Raw genomic sequence first — 21,792 nt, 5'->3', positions numbered from 1 at the left:
TGTATATTTCTCATTGTGCAAATCTGTCCTCCTGTAACCCAGCACCCAAGAGTCAGAGGTCCAGCTGCTACAGAATGCCAAAAGTTTTACTGAGCAAATACAACAGCAGCGGTTTCACCTACAGCAAGCCGATAGCTTCCCAGAGGCCTTCTCCACCGAGGTCTCCAAGATGAGAGAACAGCTGCTCAAGTATCAAAATGAATATAACGCAGTGAAGGAAAGGGAGTTCCATAATCAGTACAGACTAAACAGGTAAGTGCTCTGTTCTCTCAAGCGCACTGAAGACAGATAGGAGCATAGCTGTTTGCACAGAAATAAGATAAATTAGAAAGTCATTTAGTATAAAGAGTATGAGATAGCATATGCTGACAGTGACAAACTCAGTTCTTTCCTCACTTCCCTGGAGTGAGCAGTCTCTGGACAAAAGGGGCACACAACTGACTTCTAGGAAAAATGACTCAGGTGATGGAGATCCTGTTGTTTTTTTAATGTGTGTCAGGAAATCCATAGCTCTGGAAACTGCAGCCAGAAACTACACTGTACAAAACAAGCACTTGGCACACCCTTTCCCTCTCCCTTCCCTGACTGTGGCACCTCATCCTTATCCCCAGAAGTGTGGATCCCCCATCACTTGTCCTATGGGAGCACTTCTCCCCACACGCCCTTTCCAAACAAGCCTGTGTGAGCCAAGGGTCACATGTGGCTTACTTATCCCAATCTAGATGATGTCATTTTACGAACTAAAAAAGAAATCTGTCACCAGAAGGGCAAATGTTATTTCCAGAAAATCTCTAACATTCCTCCCATGGAGTAGCAAGTGGGTAGAAGAGCCACCATGGTAGGCTGAATTTCAAAATGAGGGCAATTCAGGTTTGTGCCACAGTGTGACCTGTGCTATGCCTAGGTACTAGAGAGAAAGCCAAACCATCTGTCTAGAATTTGTCCACCATTTAAGGTGGCAGAACTTGAGCAGTTTTTAAGAATAGGTAGATTGCTGTCAGTACAAATATAATTCAGTCCCTGGAGACCAGTAAATGGCTTGTCAAAACCCTCACAAGCCTCGTGGGGTCCATTTTTCAACCAAGGGGTAGATAATGAAGGCCAGTTTAATCAAGAGCATTCCACTTAGAGGGGAAAAAAAATCAGTATTTTTTTATTTCAGTCTAAACTTGTTTTAAACTCACCACTGAGATCTATAAAAAGAAAGCTTAGCTATTCTGTGCTCTGTAAGCACTCTTTCAGCTGAGAAAATAATGAAATTAAAACAATTGGTGGTTGTTCATTAGTATTGAAAATGTGAATGTTTGACATTTCGTGAAAGGGTAAGAAGAACATAAGGCAGTTGATATTTAAATTGTTTAAAATTTCCAAGTATTCCTGCCAAGAAAGAAAGAAAGAACTCTTGCCTTTTAGGTATAGATGGACAGATTGTTCACTGAGCTACTTGAGATAGGGAGGGGATGGTGAATGGTAGTTCACAGTGAACAAGAACATCCAAAATGCACATTTACAGAAATGCCTGGTGTGGATTCTTTTTAATTTGTGACATATGATGCTTTAGTTTAAGCCAACTCCCTTGCATTTTCAAATATCAACAGCTCAAGAATTAACAAGCTTATTTTCACATACACAAAAAAGTGATACCAAAGGAAATACCAGGCAAGAGTTATAGGCCATGTATTTTCATTGGCTTAACATGCTTAGAATGACATGATACAGAAATAAAGTTACTCAACACCCTCCCACTGGAAAAAAAAGTAGATATTTCCATCCCCAGATAAAAAGAAAGAAACTAAGCCAGTGAGAGAAAACTATTCATCCAAATATACAGATGACATTTGTCAGGCCAGTACAATAAACTCTCATTTTATTCAGTGTCTAAATAGGAGCCCAAATAACTTGCACCCCTCCACCCCAGCCTCTTTAGGAACGTCTGAATCATTGGCAGCTACTAAGAACAACATCTTGTTCAGATACTCTTGAAAAAGGATTTATTCTGTAACTCGGTCGAGGGTTGATTTTCTCCTGTTTTACATAAGATAAGCCCTTTAATAAATACTGATGATCGGTATAATTAACTGGTTCGTTCATAATTATGCTATAATAGTCATAGTTTTTGATTATATTCATTAACAACAACCACTTGATAAATGTGCACTTTAGGAAAGAATAGGTAACCTATTTAAATAAGCTAAGTGATATAAGTAAATAATGAAGTAACTAGATACTACTGAGTAATACTTTGAAACAAAATGGATGTAATTATCTTTCTAAAAACTTCCTGTGAAAAGGTTTTTCAATTCTCTCTTCAACCTTTTCCTTGCCTTGATTGGGGGGCTTCCCTGCTTCCTAGTAAGTCCTAAAACATGAACAGCAAAATACATCATGTCCTCTCATACTAAATCTGACATATTCTGATAAGTCTCAGTCAACTGGGAAAAGAAGGCATGGTCCAGTCAGTGCTGTTTGTCACAGTGTGGACATGAGAGGAGGGCTGCTCAGGCCACACACACACCACACACACACACACACACACACACACACACACGTGCAGGCTGTCCTGATGTGACCCTGACCTTAGTGACTGTTCACTCTCCTTAGCTGGTTCTCGTAGTCCCTGCTGTTGCTCACTACAGGGCTTATTAGTTATTTTTTCATTCTTGGTCCAATAATGACAGCAAAGTAGACACTAAGAAGCAAACAAATCATGTAAGAAATAGAAGGATGATTTTAGCAGTGCATCAGGAATTCTAGAAAGTGAGAATATGACAGGGGCATGCAGGCAGTTCTCAGGGGTGGTCATAAGAAAAAACTTACAGCTGGAACAGATTTATCTTCTAACCTTTTACTTTTAATTTTTTTTTTCCTTGCTTCCTTGTAGCAACTAATATCTTAAGTATAAAATAGGTTTCTCAGTATAACATAAAGAAAAGCACCTGAGATATTCATTGAAAGGTACATCAAACCTGAAATTAAGGATTCTGATTTCTGCCCATGCCTCCACCCAGTGCGACACTTGAATTTTCTGTAAGTCCCACATGATTCTGATTCAAATTAGAGTTTGAGAACAAACGATTGATCCCAAAAATGGTTCTCAGCCCCAGCTACATGTTAGGATCACTGAATCTTCTCTAGTAATTAATCAGTCTGCACTTAAACACTTTCAAGGATCTGGATTGCTCAGCTCCCTCATTGACCAGTTCCAATTCTGGAAAGGTCCTACCCTGAGCTGGTTATTAGATTGGTTCGGAAGTCTTCACATTCATGCTGATTCTACTTCCTATAGTGAAGGATTTCTCTCACCCATGGCAGTATATTGGGCTCCCTGCATCACTTCTACTCTCATAGATCCCAAAACCCAAACCTTCAATGACCTAGCTTCAGTTAGGACTATTTGCTGCAGAAAAGAAGTAAATCCTGAGGAGCTTTGATGTTGAAGCACCCCTTAGTCCAGAAAGCTGAAAAATGTTATATTTTAAATTTTAATGTGAGTTTAAAAATTAGGAATTAATATATACCAAGAGGTACATACAAAATGTTTGCTGGGGTTAAGAATATAGCTTAGTTGGGAGAGTGCTTACATAGCATGCACAAGACCCTGGGATCCAATCCCCATCACAACCAAAAAAAAAAAAAAAAAAAAAGTTTTACTCCAGTAATTCCTTGCAAAAATGAAAATCCAAAAGAGAAAAAGAAATATTAGACAAAGATATTTATTACATCATTTTTTAATAAAAGTGATAATTAAAAGTAGTCCTGAATTTCTAGGAAACAGGAATATTTACATAATCAGTCCAGAGGTAACTTGATACTGACTCTGGAGTCAATTTGAATGTCAGTTTACCTTGACTGACTGAGAAAATGCTTAACTTTTAGTTTCTTCATTTATACAGGGAAGATAAAACCTACTTAGCAAGGTTGTGAAGGTTAGAAATGATATATGTAAAATGCCTGGCATATAGTAGGTTCAATACATGATAAATTACATATAGGATTATTTTTGCATAGTATATCTGGCCTAGAAGGCCTTGAAAGTAGCTATTAAATCATTAATTATGAAGTCTATTTAGCAACTTGGGAAAATAATAACTGTTAGGCAAAACTGGATTTAACCTTATATACACTTTTTTAATACAATATTTTTAAATAGAGAAAATTAAAATGATCATCAGTGGTGTGATAAGGTTAGGATTATGATCTTTATCTCTATAAAAATACGTATCTTTTAAGGAATAGAAATCAGTATCTGTTAGTAAAAATTACATAATATAAATTTAATTAGCATAAAATGGTCCTAAAGAATTAGCCATTCGTATTATTTAAAGATAACTTTATTTATTTATTAGTCATTCATTCATTTATTCATACCAGGGTTTGAACCCAGGATGCTTACTACTGAGCCACATCCTCACCCCTTTTTAAAATTATTTTATTTAGAGACAGAGTCTCGCTAACTGCTTAGGGCCTTGCTAGGTTATGAGGCTGGACTTTGAACTCACAAAGATTATTTAAAGAAAAGACTACAAGTCTTACCTGTGGATACCAACTTCTCGACACCATTTGAAAGTCAAGGATGCTCAAATTGCCTTTATAACCAAAAGATGGCAACACACTACCACCCCCTGGTGGGCAGCTTGACTAAAGTGTAGGATTAATATCTGTGAATTAAAGTACACCAATTTTGCAAACTCTAAAAGCAAAGGCATTAAGGAGTCAAAGCTCTGAAATTTAGTTTTAGTTTTGCTCTGGAAAATTAACATATTAAATTCATATTGTGACCCTATCCTTAATCTACATTAATTGTAAATAGAATTTCATAAAAATTAAAGCTAATGTGCATTCGCCTTAGCTCCATGTTCCCAGATTTACTGACTAGTGGATAGAACCAGTGGGCCCTTGGTATAACCACAGGCCAAACCTTTATTTTATAGGTCTTCTATATTTAAAGGTGTGGTTGATTAATGTAGAAAATGTTAAGACTTTTTGACACTTAATAGTTAGCTATTGAATGCAGAATAACAAGAAAAAATAGAAAATATTTCTCTTAGACTCCATCAGGAAGTTCAGTAGACAAAACTGAGTTCAAATACGGTTATTGGAAGAAATAAAATAAACAGCAACCATATCCAACCCACTATTATTTATTTTGTTTAGAACTTCAGGCTATTTGAAGCAATTTCTAAAATTTCATTTTGGCATTATGCCAGTCTATTACTAAGAGTTAAAATTTTAAAAATGTTCTCTTTATTATTCTCATTAAGTGAGAGAAAGTACATTTTCCCATTTACTGTCTGTACTTCCTAATAGTTTGTTTCTTTTGTTAAGCTCACCTTGCAATGATGACTGGCTCTCAGGAAAAAAAAAGGAAAAAAAAAAAAAAAAAAAGCCCTGACCTTTCTTTCTACAAATGAGAGTTATGTCCTAGTGACTGATGCTATTTAATTAAAGTGTGCCCTTGCTAACATACTGCCTTCATACATTTGTCTGTTCTCTGGTAGAAAAGTGTTGAAGTCTCCCACTACAATTGTGAATCTTTCTATTTCTTCTGTAGTTCATCAGTTTTGGCCTTTTGTATTTTTGCCCTCTGTCGACAGGGTGGATACCTGTAAGGGATCATTATGTTCTCTTGAAGAATGTACTTTTGTGTTGTTGTGATGACCCTCTTTAGCCCTACTCACTTTCCTTGCTTTGAACTCTGCTCTGTACTCTGTTCTCTCTGGAAATTAAAACAGGCAAGTACCCCTTTTTCTAAGTGCTTAGAACCAGATATGTGTTTTAGATTTCAGAGATTTTTTGATTTGGGGGATATTTGCCTAAACTTTACTGAGTGAGCCTCCTAATCTAAAAGTTTGGAATCAGAAACTGAATATCATGTCAGCACTGAAAAAGTTTCCAATTTATGAACATTTTAGATTATGCTCAACCTGTACAGTGAACTACTATGTTCTTTCAATTAGCATTAACATGGTATATCTTTACCTATCCATTTAATTTATGTACATATACACACACAGATTTATTTAAAGGGAGTCTCTTACAGACAACATATATTCGAGCCTTCTTTCTTCCACCTCAACAGTCTGTCTTTTAATTGATGTTTAACGTGATGATTGATGGACTGGATTAACATTTACCATATTTGTCAATCCTTATTCTTTGTTTCTATTTGTCATTCACATCTTTTTCTGCTTTTTGTGACTGTGAGAATGTTACATGATCCCTTTTCTCTCCTTTGTTAGCATGTCAGTTGTACATCTTTTTTAGTGGTTGGCCTTGAGTTCGGAATATACATTTACAACTAATCCAAGATTGCTTTCAATTAATACCACATATTTTCAAATACCTTGTAATATTCTAACTCCTCACTCTTATCCTTTGTGTCATTATTTCCTATATATAAGCATACATAAATATGTTTAGATTTATAAGCATACATAATCAAACAGTTGGTATTAATATTTTAAACAATTAGATCAATTAAGAGTGAGAAAATTGTTTTTCTTTTATCTAAACTTACTCTCTGATGCTCTTCTTCTATGTAGATCCAAGTGTCCTGACCTATACCATTTCCCATTAGCAAGCTTCTCTGAACATTTCTTACAGGCAAGTCCAATGGCAACAAATTCCCTCTATTTTTGTTTGAGAGAGCCTTATTTCTCCTTAACTGCTGAAGAAGAATTTCATATGGGTCTTTCTTGTCACACACTTTAAATATTAATTTCACTTCAGTCGCTTTTGTTTGCATAATTTCTGAGAAAAGTCACATACAGTGCTCTGCTTTACTACCACTTAAATATAGGTGTTTTTCCTCTTCTTTCAGCATTTTTCTTTATTGATTTTCTGTAATATTATATGTGATAGTCCTAGGTATAGCTTTTTGAGTATTGATGTTTCTTGGCGTACTTTGAGCTTCCTGGATCTAGAATTTGCTGTCTGAAGTTAATGTGAAGGAAAATTATTACTTCAAATATTCTTCTGCTATTTTCTCTTTTCTCTCTGGAATGATGTACATGTGCCTTTGTAAGTGTCCCAAAGTTCTTGGGATATTCTGGGGGTGTTTCCTCTCTCTCTCTCTCTCTCTCTCTCTCTCTCTCTCTCTCTCTCTCTCTCTCTCTCTGCCTGCTTCTCAGTTTTGAAGGTTTCTCTATGCAATAACCTCAAGAATGGGGATTCTTTATTTACCTGTGTCCATTTTACGAATAGCCTAATCCAGAGGCATCCTCATCTCTAGCATTTATTTTTTCTTAGAATTCCATCTTTCTGCTTATGCTGCCCATCTTCTTGCTTGCTGTGTTACTTTATCCTCTACCATCCTTGCCAGACCTACTTCCAGTGCTTGCTCTGGCTCTTCAAATGGTGCTTTTGCCCTTTAATGTGCTCTGCAGTTTTGTCTCGATAAGCCAGACATGACACACGGTGTAAAAAGAACTGCTGTAACTAGGACTGGCTGTGGTGGTGAGGTGCGGCCAAGAGGAGGCATCCTTAGTCCTGAGGCGTGGGCTTTAGTCTTTTAGTGAGGCCTGCAGCTGTGAACTCTGAACTGCCTGACTGCTTTTCTCCACTCACCCGGAACCCCTTCAGAGGAACAGGATGGCTAGAGTGAGTTCTGGTTAGGGTCCTGGTTCTAGTTAGGATGACTAACAGCCGACTAGAGTTGGTCATTTTATTTTTCCCAGGTGAGATGAGACTCTAATAAAACGTCACCAGGCTAAGCGCCAATGGTTGTTTCTCCTGAGGGCGGGTCTTCTGAAGAAGAACAAAACACTCATCTTTTTCAAAATGGTTCCCTTTTCCATTCCTCACTGAATGCCTAAGGGATTTTACCCTATATTCACTGTGAGGATCAGGTCAAGCTCATGAGGCAAGCTCACAAACCCTGCCCCCTGGAGGTTTTGACTCCCAGACATCCACACTGAGCCTCCAGCAATGCTACAATTACCAATTTAGGTTTTTCTACCAACACTGGCTCCTGCAGAGGATTCTGCTCTTGGACCTTGTTTTTCTCTGTATTCAGCTATCTGTCCCTCCAATTTTAGTGGCAGTGGTTTTCCCTATGATCTCATTTTCTTATAAATACTAAGAAGAGTTATCTAGTTTTGAGTTCATTTGGCATTTTCTTGTTGCCAGAATGGAGTGGAAACTAAACTGCTTACGTACAGAAATGGAAATCAGAATAGCTTTAGAATAGTTTTGTTTTGTTTTGTTTTGTTTTGTTTAACTAGTTTCTCCTAATCTTGTGTGTATTTAAATTTTGGAATCCCAGAAATCAGTCCTTAGCCCTGTATCTACACCTTCTCCCAGAGTAATCCTATCCAGTCCTATGGCTTTAAACATGGATTCTGACTCCAGGAACTATGGAATAATCCCACATTAGTCAGCCTCTTCTACTAAACATAACGATAAAACTGGGTGGAGCACATGTAGCATATATTTTCTCCGAAAAGTAAATAATAGCCAACATATTGAGGAAACAATCCTGAAGTGGTGGTGAATTTGGCATTTCCTCCCCTGCTATCTCTTAGCATGAATGTTAAAGCTGAAATCCAGAAGTGGACATTGACCTGGGCAGACAGAGTCCCAGAAAAAACAACCTAGTTCTGGCTCAAAGAGCAGGAAAGGAACTCATAGTGCAGAAGCCCACTGTGGTGTTTTCTCCTCTACATTCTCTCACTCCTCAGCTCCCAAGCAACGCTGAGGTGGCAATGGCAGAGCCACATGCAATGGGAGACCACAGGAAGCAAAACTCTAAGGAAAGGGAAAATTTGCTATTTTTAGAGCGATGATTCCCCAAAGAATAAGAAGATTCCCTTTGTTTATTTTTTCATTTTCTCTCTGTCCTCCACTGCTTAGCTCCAGACATAAGCTCTGTTACAGAAGTAGCACAGGGCAGCTGAATCCTCACTTCTCTGGCTGAAGGTCAAAATGGAAGATCAGAAGATCCAAATATCCAGAAACTACTGAAGGGATCTCGGAGGAAGAAGAGCTTGTACATGTGAACTCACTCATTTGTTCATGAACTTCTGGGCTCACTCTCGAGCTCAGCATTTGTGTATCTTACCCTAAACAGCTTACTGAAGTCTTTGAGGACTGAACTAAGGGAGTTCATTTCCCAGGTCCCAAACTTGTCCTGGGTGGCATACATGCAGGAAAAATCTGAATAGTATTGCAAAGGTGTTGAAAACTGAACTGAAATTAAAATTATAGCCCCCAGAATCTTGACTGAACCCTTTGACACAAACCTAACTAGGTCTACCGAACCAAAAATATCAATGGTTGTTGAAGAATTTAAGTAAGACCCAGAATCTCATTATAGAATGTTCAAAATGTTCAGGCTATAATCCAAAATCTGTCATCTATAACCAACTAGGAAAATATCAACTTCCATGAGAAAAGACAAAAAATAGATATCATTATTGAGATGACAGAAGTGTTTGGGTTATCTGACAAAGAACTTAAAGCAGCATGTATACACACACTCCACAAACAATTCCAAACAACTTTGTAACGAGTGGAAAAATAGTCTGAGAAAACAAAACATATAAAGAACACTTGCATGGAAATTTTAGCACTGAAAGGTACAGTGAATAAAAATTTTAAACTTGGTAGTTGGGCTCAATAGAAGATTGGAGATAGAAGTCATTTTAGACAAATAAATAGAAATTATCCAATCTAAGCAACATAGAGAAAAAAATTGAATAAAAACAAACAGCATTAGGTATGCATGGGACACTAGCAAAAGATCTCACTCGTTATCAGAGTTGCAGAGAGAAAAAAAGTTATCAAGTGATGAATAAATATTTGAAGCAATAATGGCTGAAAACTTCCCAAATTTGGTGACAGACATAAACCCACAGATTTGAGGAGTTCAATGAACCCCAATCGAGGTGAGCCTGAAGAAATACCTTCCAAATGCATCATAACACAACTTCTGAAAGCTAAACACAAAGGAGGGAAAAAAAACTTGACAGGAGCAAGGAATGGAGAAGCTTCAAGAATGACTCTCACACTTGTAATTTTGAAAACTTAAGTGAACCAGAGTGAGAACTCAGAGGGGAAGATAATGAGTTTTAACTTGAGAGGACAAGAAACTAGACTTTAGCTGTGCTGTGCAGCAGTAACAAATGTTCACACATCGATGGAATAACCAAATTTTGTTTCTGGTTCTTAGCAGTCCATTGCGAGTCATATAGCCTCCATCTTGTAGCTTTGGCAACTGGATCCCATGCCTTCTGAGTTCAGTCTGGCTGGGAAAACAGTGCTCTTTACTTCCATTCCCCTTTCATTGCTGAGAATTAGTCCCATAGCCCCATCCAAATGCAAGGGAGGCTGTAAAACATGGACTTATTGTATATTCAGGAAAGGAAAATGGCATGACCAATTCATGGTAACATGTTCGTCACAGGGGTCAAAGGCAGATTCTTATGAACCAAACACGCACGAGGTAAAAGTACAATGTATGTCCACAGGATCTTCCTGTGAATTCATATTAGAGTTCCTAATAGTTTGGAAGGGAAATAAAATGGATTGTTCTCAAGTTCCCACATATAATACTCCTTTACACTTGCCTCCTGGTCTAAATCTGTCCTTCACCTGAAATTCCATTTAATCGCTTGGATATCCACCACCCAACCACATCTGGAACTGAGTTTCCTCGGGCTCCAGCATCCTATGATTTTCTCTGTGGTGTTCCCCTCTAATATTATCCCTCAGGAATTCACAAAACTAGAGTGAGTTCTTGAAGTAACCCTTCTTCACACCTCTGAACAACTGTGGAGTCTTCTCTTCCATGACTTACACCAGCCTTTCCTCCGGTCTGGATATAGAACAATGTGATGCAGTAGGTAGATTTATTTCCATATGCATAGCCTTCTCATTTAGCATGTAAACTATGTTACTTCAAATAATGAAACTAGGAATAAAACTAACTTCAGTCATTCTGTGTATTCATATCAATATTTATTGGGTGCCAACTATATGCAAATGCTTTTTGAGTCAATGGCAATACAGTGGTAATTAGGACAAAATTCCTGCCCTCAAGGAGCTAGGTTTTCTGCTAGTCAAATTGACAAATACATAATGTAATTTCAGATTGTGATGGATACTATATAGAATTTTATCAGGACAAGGAAAGGATGTTAGTACTGTTTTAGATAGGATGATCCAGCACCTCTGCAAAAAGGTGACCCCAGAAACAGCTCTACATGAAGTGAGGAGTGAGCTATGCAAAGATCTGTGAAAAGAGCAAGCCAGTGGAGGGATCAGAAAGGGCAAAGGTCCTCGGATAGGAACAAGTTTGGCAAGAAGGCCAATGTGACCAGAGCTAGAGGGTAGCATGCAGTGAGACTGGAGAGGCAGTGCATGCGGGGCCAAGTGAACTTCCCTGGAGTGCTCGGTGGTAATTCACGTTCATGAACAAGGTTGGAGGCAAGGTGGGCTAGTTAGGAGGCTGTGGCAGAAACCCAGGCAGCCCCTACTCTATTGCAGGTAGTATAAAGGCCCAGAGCCTGCCTGGAAGGAGCCTGAGTCTAGAGAGAGGGCTGTGCTCCCTAAAAGTTATAACATGCTAAGATGACTTTCTCCACGGGGTGTGTGTAGTTGGCATTGTGGGAGTTCTTGGGAAGAGGAAGCATCTCAAATGGGCCCTAGGGAGTGAGGAAGCCCATCATAAAGAATGCACCAGGATGCATGCAGATAAACTTGGGAATGGCACCGTGAGAAGAGAGTATAAAAAGTTCTTGCTCTATTGTACATTGTCGAACTTTATTTTTTGGCAGCTTAAGAGAAGAAAAGAGCCTCATATTAAAGGAGTTTGAGAAGATACCTAAACCAGGAGTAAGTATTAGATGTTCTAGAATTTGTAAAATACAGCTTAATTTAAACATCCCTTTATAAGAATCTTCATCACAACAAACATACCCTGAAACATTTGAATACTGAAAAGTCATGACTATTGATGTGGAAATGAGTATCTATGCAAGTTCTATGGTAAATATGAGGGGTGCATATCAGGCTTTAGCTATTTGGCATCTAATTGTTTAGTTCAACAGTATCTGTTTCATTTCCAGAAGAAGTTTTTGTGTTGAGCACTTTAAAACATTCTTTTTGCTGTAACTCTTGTCCTCATAGCTTTCTGAACTCCTCAAGTTATTACAGTATCTCTTTTAATAAAAAAAGATGTCACTCATCTATACCTGCATAACAGACCAACCCAAAGTTAGTGGCTTAAAACAACAATCATCTCTTATTTTCTGCAGTTCTGAATTCTTCACGTATGAACTGGCTCATTTAAGGCTGGTGTATATCAACCTGCACAAAATTAGTTGGTCTAAGGTCACATTTGCTAGTCGATCTCATGATAATAGAAGGGTGTCCAGCCTCAAGAGAGGGCAAATCCCAATGCGCAAGAACAGTTTGAACCTCTGCTTAAATCATTTTGGGTAATAACTCAGTAGTCAAAGCAATTCACATGGCCAAGTCTACAATCAAGATGTGAAACAATAGGTTTTTCCTTTAATAGAAGAATGGCAAAGACAGATTACAGAGGGGCACGCACATCCTGGGGAACAGGAGGAATCTGTGACCATTTTTTTCTACCATAAAGAATAAGTAGATCATCATACATCAAATATTGCATCTGCTTTCTGAATGGTAATGTTTTTAAAATATATTGATGATTTAATTCCGTGGCCAGCCCACAAAAACCTATTTAGCATTTAGTAAAATACTGTTAATTCTACATAAGTACATCTAACACCATTTACAACAGAGATTTTATGGGAAAAAGCATTTTAAAATTTCAGTCCTAGGTTGTAGATTACTAATTTTACTCTCTCCTGGTAGCAGTGGAAGGAGGGAGCTACACAGAAATCCCAGAACTGGTTAAGTAGACCCATCTACTTAGACATGAGTACCATGTAGCCTTCCTGAGTATGAGAAGGCTTTTCTCCCATAAGTCAAGCATTCTCCCAATAATAAGTCATAGAAAACATGATCTATTATGATCTAGGGTAGAGGGCATTTGGGGAAAATGTATAGAAGTTAGAGAAGTGATAGTAAGGAGAAAGTGGGGCAGTTAAGGGATGGAAAGAGTTAGACCTCTCAAATATGAACCCTCTTATCTTCAGTTCCCATGTGTGACTCAAGTTAACCATAAGCCAGATATCAAAGTTTTTTGCATTTGATTTTGTCAAAGCACAAAGCTACTAAAAAACAGAATGGACATTGTCATTAATGTTTTTTGGTGTGAAATAAAAATTAACTCAGAAAAGGGAAACATTAAAAAATGAAGCATAAGTTAAAAAAATCCAAACCTAATGTAAAATGTTTAATTAAACATGCAGTATAAGTCATGTCCCTGTTGAAGATGTCAGAAAGCATAAGTTACATTTAACTTTGTGAGGAAGCATTCATGCACTTCAAAACAAATATAATCAAAATGGTGAAATTATGTTTAATTCTGTTTTTACATAGACAAATGTTTGCTCAGACTAGGTAGCCTGATAATTTTCATGACTTTTAAAGGAAATGGAGAAGAAGATGAAAATACTCAGAGAAAGTACTGAAGAATTACGTAAGGAAACAATTCAGAAAAAATTAGAAATTAAAAATTTGCGGGAAGATTTGGCATCTAAGCAAAAGCAATTAGTAAAGGAGCAGAAGGAACTGGAAGAATTGCTGGAACACCAGGTTGTCCTAAAGGTATGCTGCTTATAGTTTAGAAATATTTAAACACTGTACCTGCAGGGAGGTAAAAATATGTTTGTATACAAAAATGAACACTATCACACAAATGTGTGTTTTGGAGGATCCTATCAAACTAAACCTAAGCTCTGGGGTGTTTGATAAATACTATTGTTTTAATTTAAAGCCCTGACTCTGGGAAACAGGCCTCTCTAGACGTCATCAAATATTTTTCAATATTTAAAGTAAATGTCACAAACACTTTTGCTTCCCTAAAGAGCAACCAAATGTCATAACCTCTTGTGTATATTTGTGTTACCTTATCCTTGTCTGTTTGGTCCACTTCTCTTCCTCTTACCATAAAAAATGATAAGGGGCCCATATTTATATTTTAGGAGGTAATGAACTAAAATTTTTTTTTTTTTTTGGTAGCAGGAATTGAAACCAGAGGTGCTTAACCACTGAGCCACATCCCCAGCCCTTTTTTGTATTTTATTAGACAGGTCTCGCTGAGTTGCTTAGAGCCTCATTAAGTTGCTGAGGCTGACTTTGAACTCACGATCCTCCTGCCTCAGCCTCCTGAGCCACTGGGATTATAGGCGTGCACCACCACACCTGGTCCTAAAATTCATTTTTTAAGAAAAATGTATAATACTAACTCTCAAAAAACAATTTATATGACCTACAGTTGCTTTAAAAATAATTTTTTTAGAATTATTTTTATAATGAGCTGAACCTTGTTGACTTAGAGGACAATTCTGGTATTATACTTTGACCTCTTTCTCCTTGAGTCTAAGAGCAGTTGGTCAACATATGCCCAGGTGTTGCCTGGAATAGAGAAACTAATCAGAGATGGATTTATCAGGACCCCAATGAAGCTTGAGCTTCAGGCCCCTCACTTATATGAACCTCTTCTAAGTGCCTATACCTAATTTACCATTTGTAAGTTTTTACTTTTTTACTTGAAGTGGGACTCCCAAGTACAAGTGGCAACCTCACAAAACTTGAATTTGCCCCAGGATTGAGCAAGTTTCCATAGAAGGATGTTCTGCCACAGTGATATGTTCAACCTCATGCCTATGTGGGCATAGGCATGGAGGTCCCAAACTCCAGTGTGATCCTCAGGCAGGAAGGGGCTCTAATGTAACCCAGGTCATGTACATGTGACTCTTGGGGAACTCTCATGAGTCCACAGAGCCTGGTGGAAAGTGGTATTAGACAAACTTAACTTCTGATATTAAATTTAATTTCTTGCCATTTACTCGCTATTTGACTGTGGAGGAAAATTGTTTAAGCATGAGTCTTAGGCAGGGTTCCCTAGAAGCAGTGCCTAAGATATTTAGTAATTGAGGGAGAGCTCGCAGAAGGATCCCACAGAGGACTGGGGAGCAGGATAGAGCTGGGAAAGATGCTGGATCCAAATACGGTTTCTATACTAGAAGAACTCTTGTCTTAACTTGACCCCATGGAGTTCCCTAGATCTTGAATTGTACCACAATGACTGTTGCCCACAGGCAATGGGGAATAGGCTGTTATACTGACCCTTAAGCAACTTGTCACAGACTGCTCACCATCTCCACCTCACCACCCACTTACCCTGACAAGACAGCTCTGCTCAGCCAGTGGCAATGCAATGGAGAGATTAATGTGAGCTATTGGCAATTGTCCTCTGTAGCATGTATGGGAAGAGCACCTCCGTAAAGGAACCTGAGCAGAGCTCCAACAGCGTTTGTTGCTTTCAGTGACATCCTCTTTAAAATAGTAACAAATACTGTCTCATAAGGTCAGCATGATTGTAAGAATTCTACATATCATAGTTCCTTTTTCTCTCCTAATTTGCTTGTCTTGATTGTTTCTGATCCAAGACTACATGATAAAACATGATTGCATTTCTTTAATAGGATGAAGTGGTCCACCATCAAACTGTTCCTGTACAGATTGTAAAAGAGATAGAAAAAATAGCACGCAGAAAAGTGTAAGATTAATACTTTTATTTTGAATCCTTCCCAGCTCAACCTCTTCCAAGTAATATGGGCAGGCTAAATCAAGATACTAATCACTGGACACATCAAATTAGCATCATCATTCTAGAAATATCTGCTTTTGGCCCTAAGTCGTGTATATCAAGTTCTTTAAAAGAAAGTGGTACAGCAAATTGCTATCATTCTTATTTATTTATGGGTCAAGATTCTGTTTCCAATTTATAAATCATTTTTATGGAAAACTTCAATTGACTTTAACAGAGGTAGGGATACATTATTTAAGTTGGTTAGAATTTCATGGTCCAGAAGTATGTTAGCCAGCCAACAGCCCAAATGATGGTAATTCCTCACTTTGCTATCTAATCAGTATATAGCACCCTCAGACATTTGGAACAGATTTGAATTAGGAAGTAATTCAAGAAATTCTCAGGGTTTCAAAGAACCAAAAAGAACAAAGATTAGTGAAGATAGATACAAGCATTATGGAGAAACAATATAACTCTGGTGACTGATCTTAAGAGAGGGAGGGGCATATGAAGCAGTAATGGTTCTAAAAACCAAGTTCACCAGCACCAAAGTTGAGAAATTTAGGTCAGTCCCAGGAAGCTAGTCAGAATGTGGATAGAAGCACAGGAGATGACAACACCTGGGATCTGGGGTGGAAGTAGGGAAGCCAGGCAAATTCTGTCATCAGTGGCACTTGGGCACACCTCTGAGATCACTGAATTAGTGACTAGCTCTTTTGACAGGTTTTGAGCATGGTCTTGAAATAAGCTACTCTTGTGTGTGTTACTTACAGAGAAATGGAAAAGAAAAAAGTTGTCTTGGAATATGAAGTCAAAGAACTAAATGACTCCCTAAAGAAAGTTGAAAACAAAATTAGTGCTGTAGTGGAAGAGAAGGAGGATGTAATAAAGGAAGTTGAAGGCAAAAGAACCTTGCTTGAAGTCAAAGAACGAGAATATAACCAACTGATCAAGCTACTGGAATTAACCAGAGAGAATGAAGCCACTTCATTAACTGAAAAGTCAGTTATATTTATGTGTGTTCTGTCATCGAAATTTTTTATTCAACATATAAGCAAGGATTCAAAATATACTCTCAAATGGTTTTATGTTGATTCATTAAGACTTTTTGTTCTTTTTTCCTTTTTATTTGTGTGTTACTGGGGATTGAATCAGGGGCACTCTGCCACTAAGCTATATCCCAAGTTCTTTTTAGTTCTTATTTTGAGACAAGGTCTTTCTAAGTTGCTTAGGACATTGCAAAGTTGCTGAGGCTGGTCTCAAACTTGTGATCCTCCTGTCTCAGGTTCCAGAGTAGTTTGTATCACAGGCATTAAAAGAATTTTTAATCAACTTTTGCCATTAATTTAAAATATGTTATTGGACTGGGGATGTAGCTCAGTGGTATTGTGCTTGCCAAGCATGCACAAGGCCCTGGGTTAAATAAATCCCCAGCACTGAAATAAAATAAGATAAAATTTTATTTATACACACACACACACACACACACATACACATACATATATACACACATATAAATACACACACATACATATACATAAAGTATAAATGTATATATACATGTATAATACACATATGTAATTTATTTTGAGGTATTTTTTCCATCTTTTACTCATACTTTTCCTCAATTCTCTGTGACCAAATTTCAAAGACAAAAATCCATTAGATGCTGTTAAGTTTCCGAAATGTACTTCTGGAAAATCACCGGTGTGTGCTCTACAGTTCAGGGATTTCACCAATCAATGTTGTTGAGGTAATCATGACTATTTCCTAATGGAGAAAATTCATGATGTGATTCCTTGGGAGAATTTTACTTCATGCTTCCCCCCCACCCCCCAGTGCTGGTGATGGAAGCCAGAGCCTCATGCATACTAGGCAAATGCTCTACCACTAAGCTATATGCCCAGCCCCAACTTACCATTTTTAGATAAAATTTTAGGGAAAGTCATGGTTTCTCTCTCTGTGCCAAATGTTATTACATTGAGGATTTATAAGACTATAATTCCAAATGATATCCACTCACAAACCTGGTTACTTTGAGCATTATTTATAATTTGTGATTCTAACAAAAGAACGGTTTTATACATATATACTACGATGCTGTCTTGATAGGTTTTGTAAAACAGGTAGGACAGCTGACGACAGACCACTCTCATTTTCTCCCTGTACCTGGACAGAGGGATCTTAGATCTCAATATACGAAACAATATCATCGACAAGCAGAACTACCATGATGAACTTTCTCACAAGCAAAGAGAGAAGGAACGAGATATTCGAAATTTAAAAAAGATGGAGATGCTCTTGAAAGTGTCCTCAGATGCGCTCACTCAAACTCAAGCCTTGCATGAAAGGCTTCTATTAGAGGTGAGTGCTAAAAACTTCTGTCTGGTTTTTAAACTGAGTGCTATCTTTTGAAGTAAAAATATTTTGGGAAGTTGTTTTTGGAATCAATAGAGAAAGAAGAAGAAAAATAGTAGGAAAAAGGCAGTTTTCAAATGCATCAGACCTAGTATACAGTTTATTGTCCTATAATGTTTTTCAATCTCTTTTAAGAGACCAAGACCAGAGAAATGTCTTATTTGGATCAGATACCAGCTTGGCTAGGGAAGTAATTTAGCCATCTAGTTCTAGAAAAACTAGAGGGTTCACTACAGTGTAGGGCTGAGTGCATCGCTGTCTGTGTCAGTTGAAAGTCAGATTCAGAATGGCATCATGGCAGACTGTGACCATCAAGGACCAGATCAAATCATGTAAATGTGGTCAGTTGACTTGTACCTCCAACTAGCCAAGGACAATCCAGATTCTAGCATTGCTTTTCTGTCTTTATATATGTAAACATTTTTAAAAGCCAAAGAAATGTTTATAGTTAGGGTAAGATTATGAATATGGCTATTTTATTATAGTGGAGAAGACTACATCATCAGGCCATGTTGATGAGCTTCAAAATGTTTCTCAGTACCCTCTCACTACCTGAATGACTACAATTGCCCACTGGCTGTTTTCTGTAGGTTCTAGTCCTTCCATGTCCAATCTATACTCCATTTCGCTACTAAATTAAAATTGATGGATGTCACTCACCTATGCAAGACATTCAATGGATCCTTATTTAACATAATTATAGAATGAAAGAACTAGGAGGAATCATAAAGATCATATGGCCTAATCAAGGCAAACAGATGTCACTCCAAGTATCAGCACCATTCAATTGTTGGTAGCTCCTCATAGTGACCATGTTGCCAAGGATTCTGGGGCCAAGCACTGCCTTGTCAGATAGGAGCTCTGTGGTCAATTAGTGATGTCTGTCCTAGGCATGGAAAGAAAGATTTTCTATGTACTTCCTATTCCTCATCAAGTTTTCTTCAAATTAAATGTTATTCCTTCAGTTAGTTCTTTCAGTATCTCTTCATTCCCTATGTGACACGCTTATAATACTGTTATTTGAGTTTTCGGTTTTAAAACTGAAGGATACGACTCCCTTTTACACCCCTATTCACCATGCACACATTTCTTGTCACTCCATGAGCCCAATATGCTCATGTCATAATTTTGGTTAGTTCAGAATTTAATGTTTACATTGATATGAATATGTAAAGTCTATGCACACCTGAGCCATGTAATATTATATAATTGCCCTTTCTTATAAAACTAGTGTCTCAGGAATTTATAATCATCCTGTTTTTTCATTTGCTTGTTTTTCTATGTACTTATCATTAGTTCAACCCCAAGCCCTTCTCTCCAGTTGCCTGAATTTCCTCTGCGTGCTAAAACACATTTGATAATTTATACATTTAATCTTCTTAAAATAAATCATCCCTGAGCATTATCAGTGACCTCTAGCAAAAGATAACAGGAATACTCCTGTAGCTGAATGGGTTATTAAATCACACATTGCAGCAAGGGAGAACACATAACCACAGGGAATGGAAGGAGGTCTAAGTAGAGGAAATTAGAAGGGAGAAGAAGGTATTAGCCACACTTGGACTTGTGTCATGTGATGTGGGGAATGGTTTAAGGAATGATACTTAGCCTTGAATTTGGATGTTGTCAGGAGATGAGAGTAATTTTATGGTTGAGTATCTTAACAAATCTTACAGAAAAGACTCGACTGAGGAAAGCTGTAAATTGGTAAAGAAAATTGTAAGCGGGGAACGTATGCTGTTTTGTGGCTTGGATGACATTCATGTTTTTGCCTGCATTCAAACACAATTATGAAATGGTCTTGGTTTTGTCTTGCTCCATAATCACAGAGTGACTTTGTCAGAAGTTGATGTTTTCTGAAATTATTTAGAATCAACAGTACACCAAGGCCTAGCTGTGAGTGCTCAGCCAGCTCCTGGATATCAGGGCTGCTTTTCTCTTTCTCAGTCTCTGATCTATTACAAACTTATCTTATTTTTCTATGTGCCTACTGCCCTGCTCATTTTTGGAGCCTCGCGCTACCATCTTGGTGAAATGTTTTGCCTCCCTTCTGAGATTCCATATTCCACAGATCTTGTCTATTTCCCTTTCACTCCCTTTTTTGGAAGGATGAATGCCTTCCAGTAGCTTCCTGAGAAAATGAGACTAGAAAGTAATTTTTTTGGGAGGGTAGGAGGGTACCAGGGATTGAACTCAGAGGCACTCAACCACTGAGCCACATCCCCAGCCCTATTTTGTATTTTATTTAGAGACAGGGTCTCACTGAGCTGCTTAGTACCTCACTTTTGCTGAGGCTGGCTTTGAACTCAAGATCCTCCTGCCTCAGCCTCCCAAGCTGCTGGAATTACAGGCATGCGCCACCATGCCTGGCACTGGAAAGTAATTTTTAAAGCGCTTTGGTGTCAGAAAATGTATGTATAAAAAAAAGAGAGAAAAAGAAAATGCATGATATAAAATATTTTTCTTTCATACCAGGTATACATATAATTAATAGTTTAACTGGATATGGAATTTTAGTTGGAAATAATTTTCCATTAGCACAAAGACATTGATCAATTGTCTTGTAGCTTCTGAAGTCAGAGTTAGGAAAATCTAGTATTATTCTGATTCTGGATCCTTTAGGAAGTCTTTATTTTTTCATGCTGGAAGCCTGTGGGATCTTCTACTTGCCACCAGAATTTTAAAATCTCACAGGGATGTCCCCACATGTGAGCTCCTATTTTTATTCATTTTTCTGGGCACTTGTTTGGTTCTTTGTATGTGGAAACATGTCACTCAGTTCTGAGACTTTATCTTGAACTGTTTCTTTACTTTTGCCCACTCCATTTTGTCTTTTGATTTGCCTAAAGGAGATTTCTTCAATGTTTCCATTCAACCCTCTACTCTTTCATCTGGCTCTTATATTTTGTATTTCCATAAGCTCTTTTTTGTTGCCGCCTGCAGCAACAATCTCGCGGGTATTTATCGGAGGTGGACTGGAAATAAACTACTTCTGCTTCCTTGCTTGCTTGCTTATTCTCTAGCTTATAGAGGAAGAGAGGCTTGCTTGATTTTAGAGGAAGAGAGGCTTTGAGAGGGAGTTTTAGAGAAAGAGGCTTGCTACGCTTTCAGAGATCTGTTTCTTCTTAGAGTTCTGCTGCTTCTTCTTAGAGGTGTGTCCTGCATCCTGCAAACTAAAGGTGCATGCTAGAGGTGCGTGCTAAAGGTGCTGTCTATCAGAGGTGCTTCTTAGTGGTGCGTCCTGCATACTGCGATCTGCGACCTGCAACCTAGAGGTGTGTTCTTAGTCCTCCACTCTGCGATCTGCCATCTGCCTTCTGCCTTCTGCCTACTGCTTTTTGCCTTCTGCCTACTGCCCACTTATATTCCCTCCAGGAGGCAGAGGGTAGGGTCATGCCAGTTAAGCGAAGATCAGGCGAGGAGCCAGCTGCCCAATCACAGCAAAGGTCAAAAGGAGCAGGCACGAGCAGGAGCACTCGGGAACACATGTGCATGCGTTGTGTGGGTGGACTCACTTGAATACGGCCAATGATAAAGCACCTGAGAGTGTCTATGTTAACCGACTTCCTCACCACCGGATGTGATCAAAACAACTTCTGGCAGGCTGCCAGGCGCCATCTTGGTGTAGTCCACATGGCATAGCCCCCAACACTTTTTGTTCCCTGAATGTTTCTTTTTTTAAAGTA

At 38.2% G+C, this 21,792-nt stretch overlaps 1 protein-coding gene across 5 annotated transcripts in view; it reads left to right on the top strand.

The window, feature by feature from the left end:
• CCDC146 (coiled-coil domain containing 146) overlaps window positions 1–21,792 on the top strand; it is a 175,249-nt gene that overhangs the window by 125,771 nt on the left and 27,686 nt on the right. For 4 of the 5 annotated variants that reach the window (XM_079150224.1, XM_079150223.1, XM_079150226.1 and 1 more), the window contains exons 4-9: window positions 43–252; window positions 11,775–11,832; window positions 13,522–13,698; window positions 15,582–15,655; window positions 16,462–16,689; window positions 17,866–18,052. In XM_079150224.1, the coding sequence (XP_079006350.1) occupies window positions 43–252; window positions 11,775–11,832; window positions 13,522–13,698; window positions 15,582–15,655; window positions 16,462–16,689; window positions 17,866–18,052 (934 nt within the window). The remainder of the gene's footprint in view (window positions 1–42; window positions 253–11,774; window positions 11,833–13,521; window positions 13,699–15,581; window positions 15,656–16,461; window positions 16,690–17,865; window positions 18,053–21,792) is intronic. The other variant, XM_079150227.1, reaches the window with a different exon arrangement.

Source organism: Sciurus vulgaris (assembly GCF_902686455.1).
Source record: "Sciurus vulgaris genome assembly, chromosome: 8".
Lineage (NCBI taxonomy): Eukaryota > Metazoa > Chordata > Mammalia > Rodentia > Sciuridae > Sciurus > Sciurus vulgaris.
This window is presented reverse-complemented; position numbering and strand designations above follow the sequence as displayed.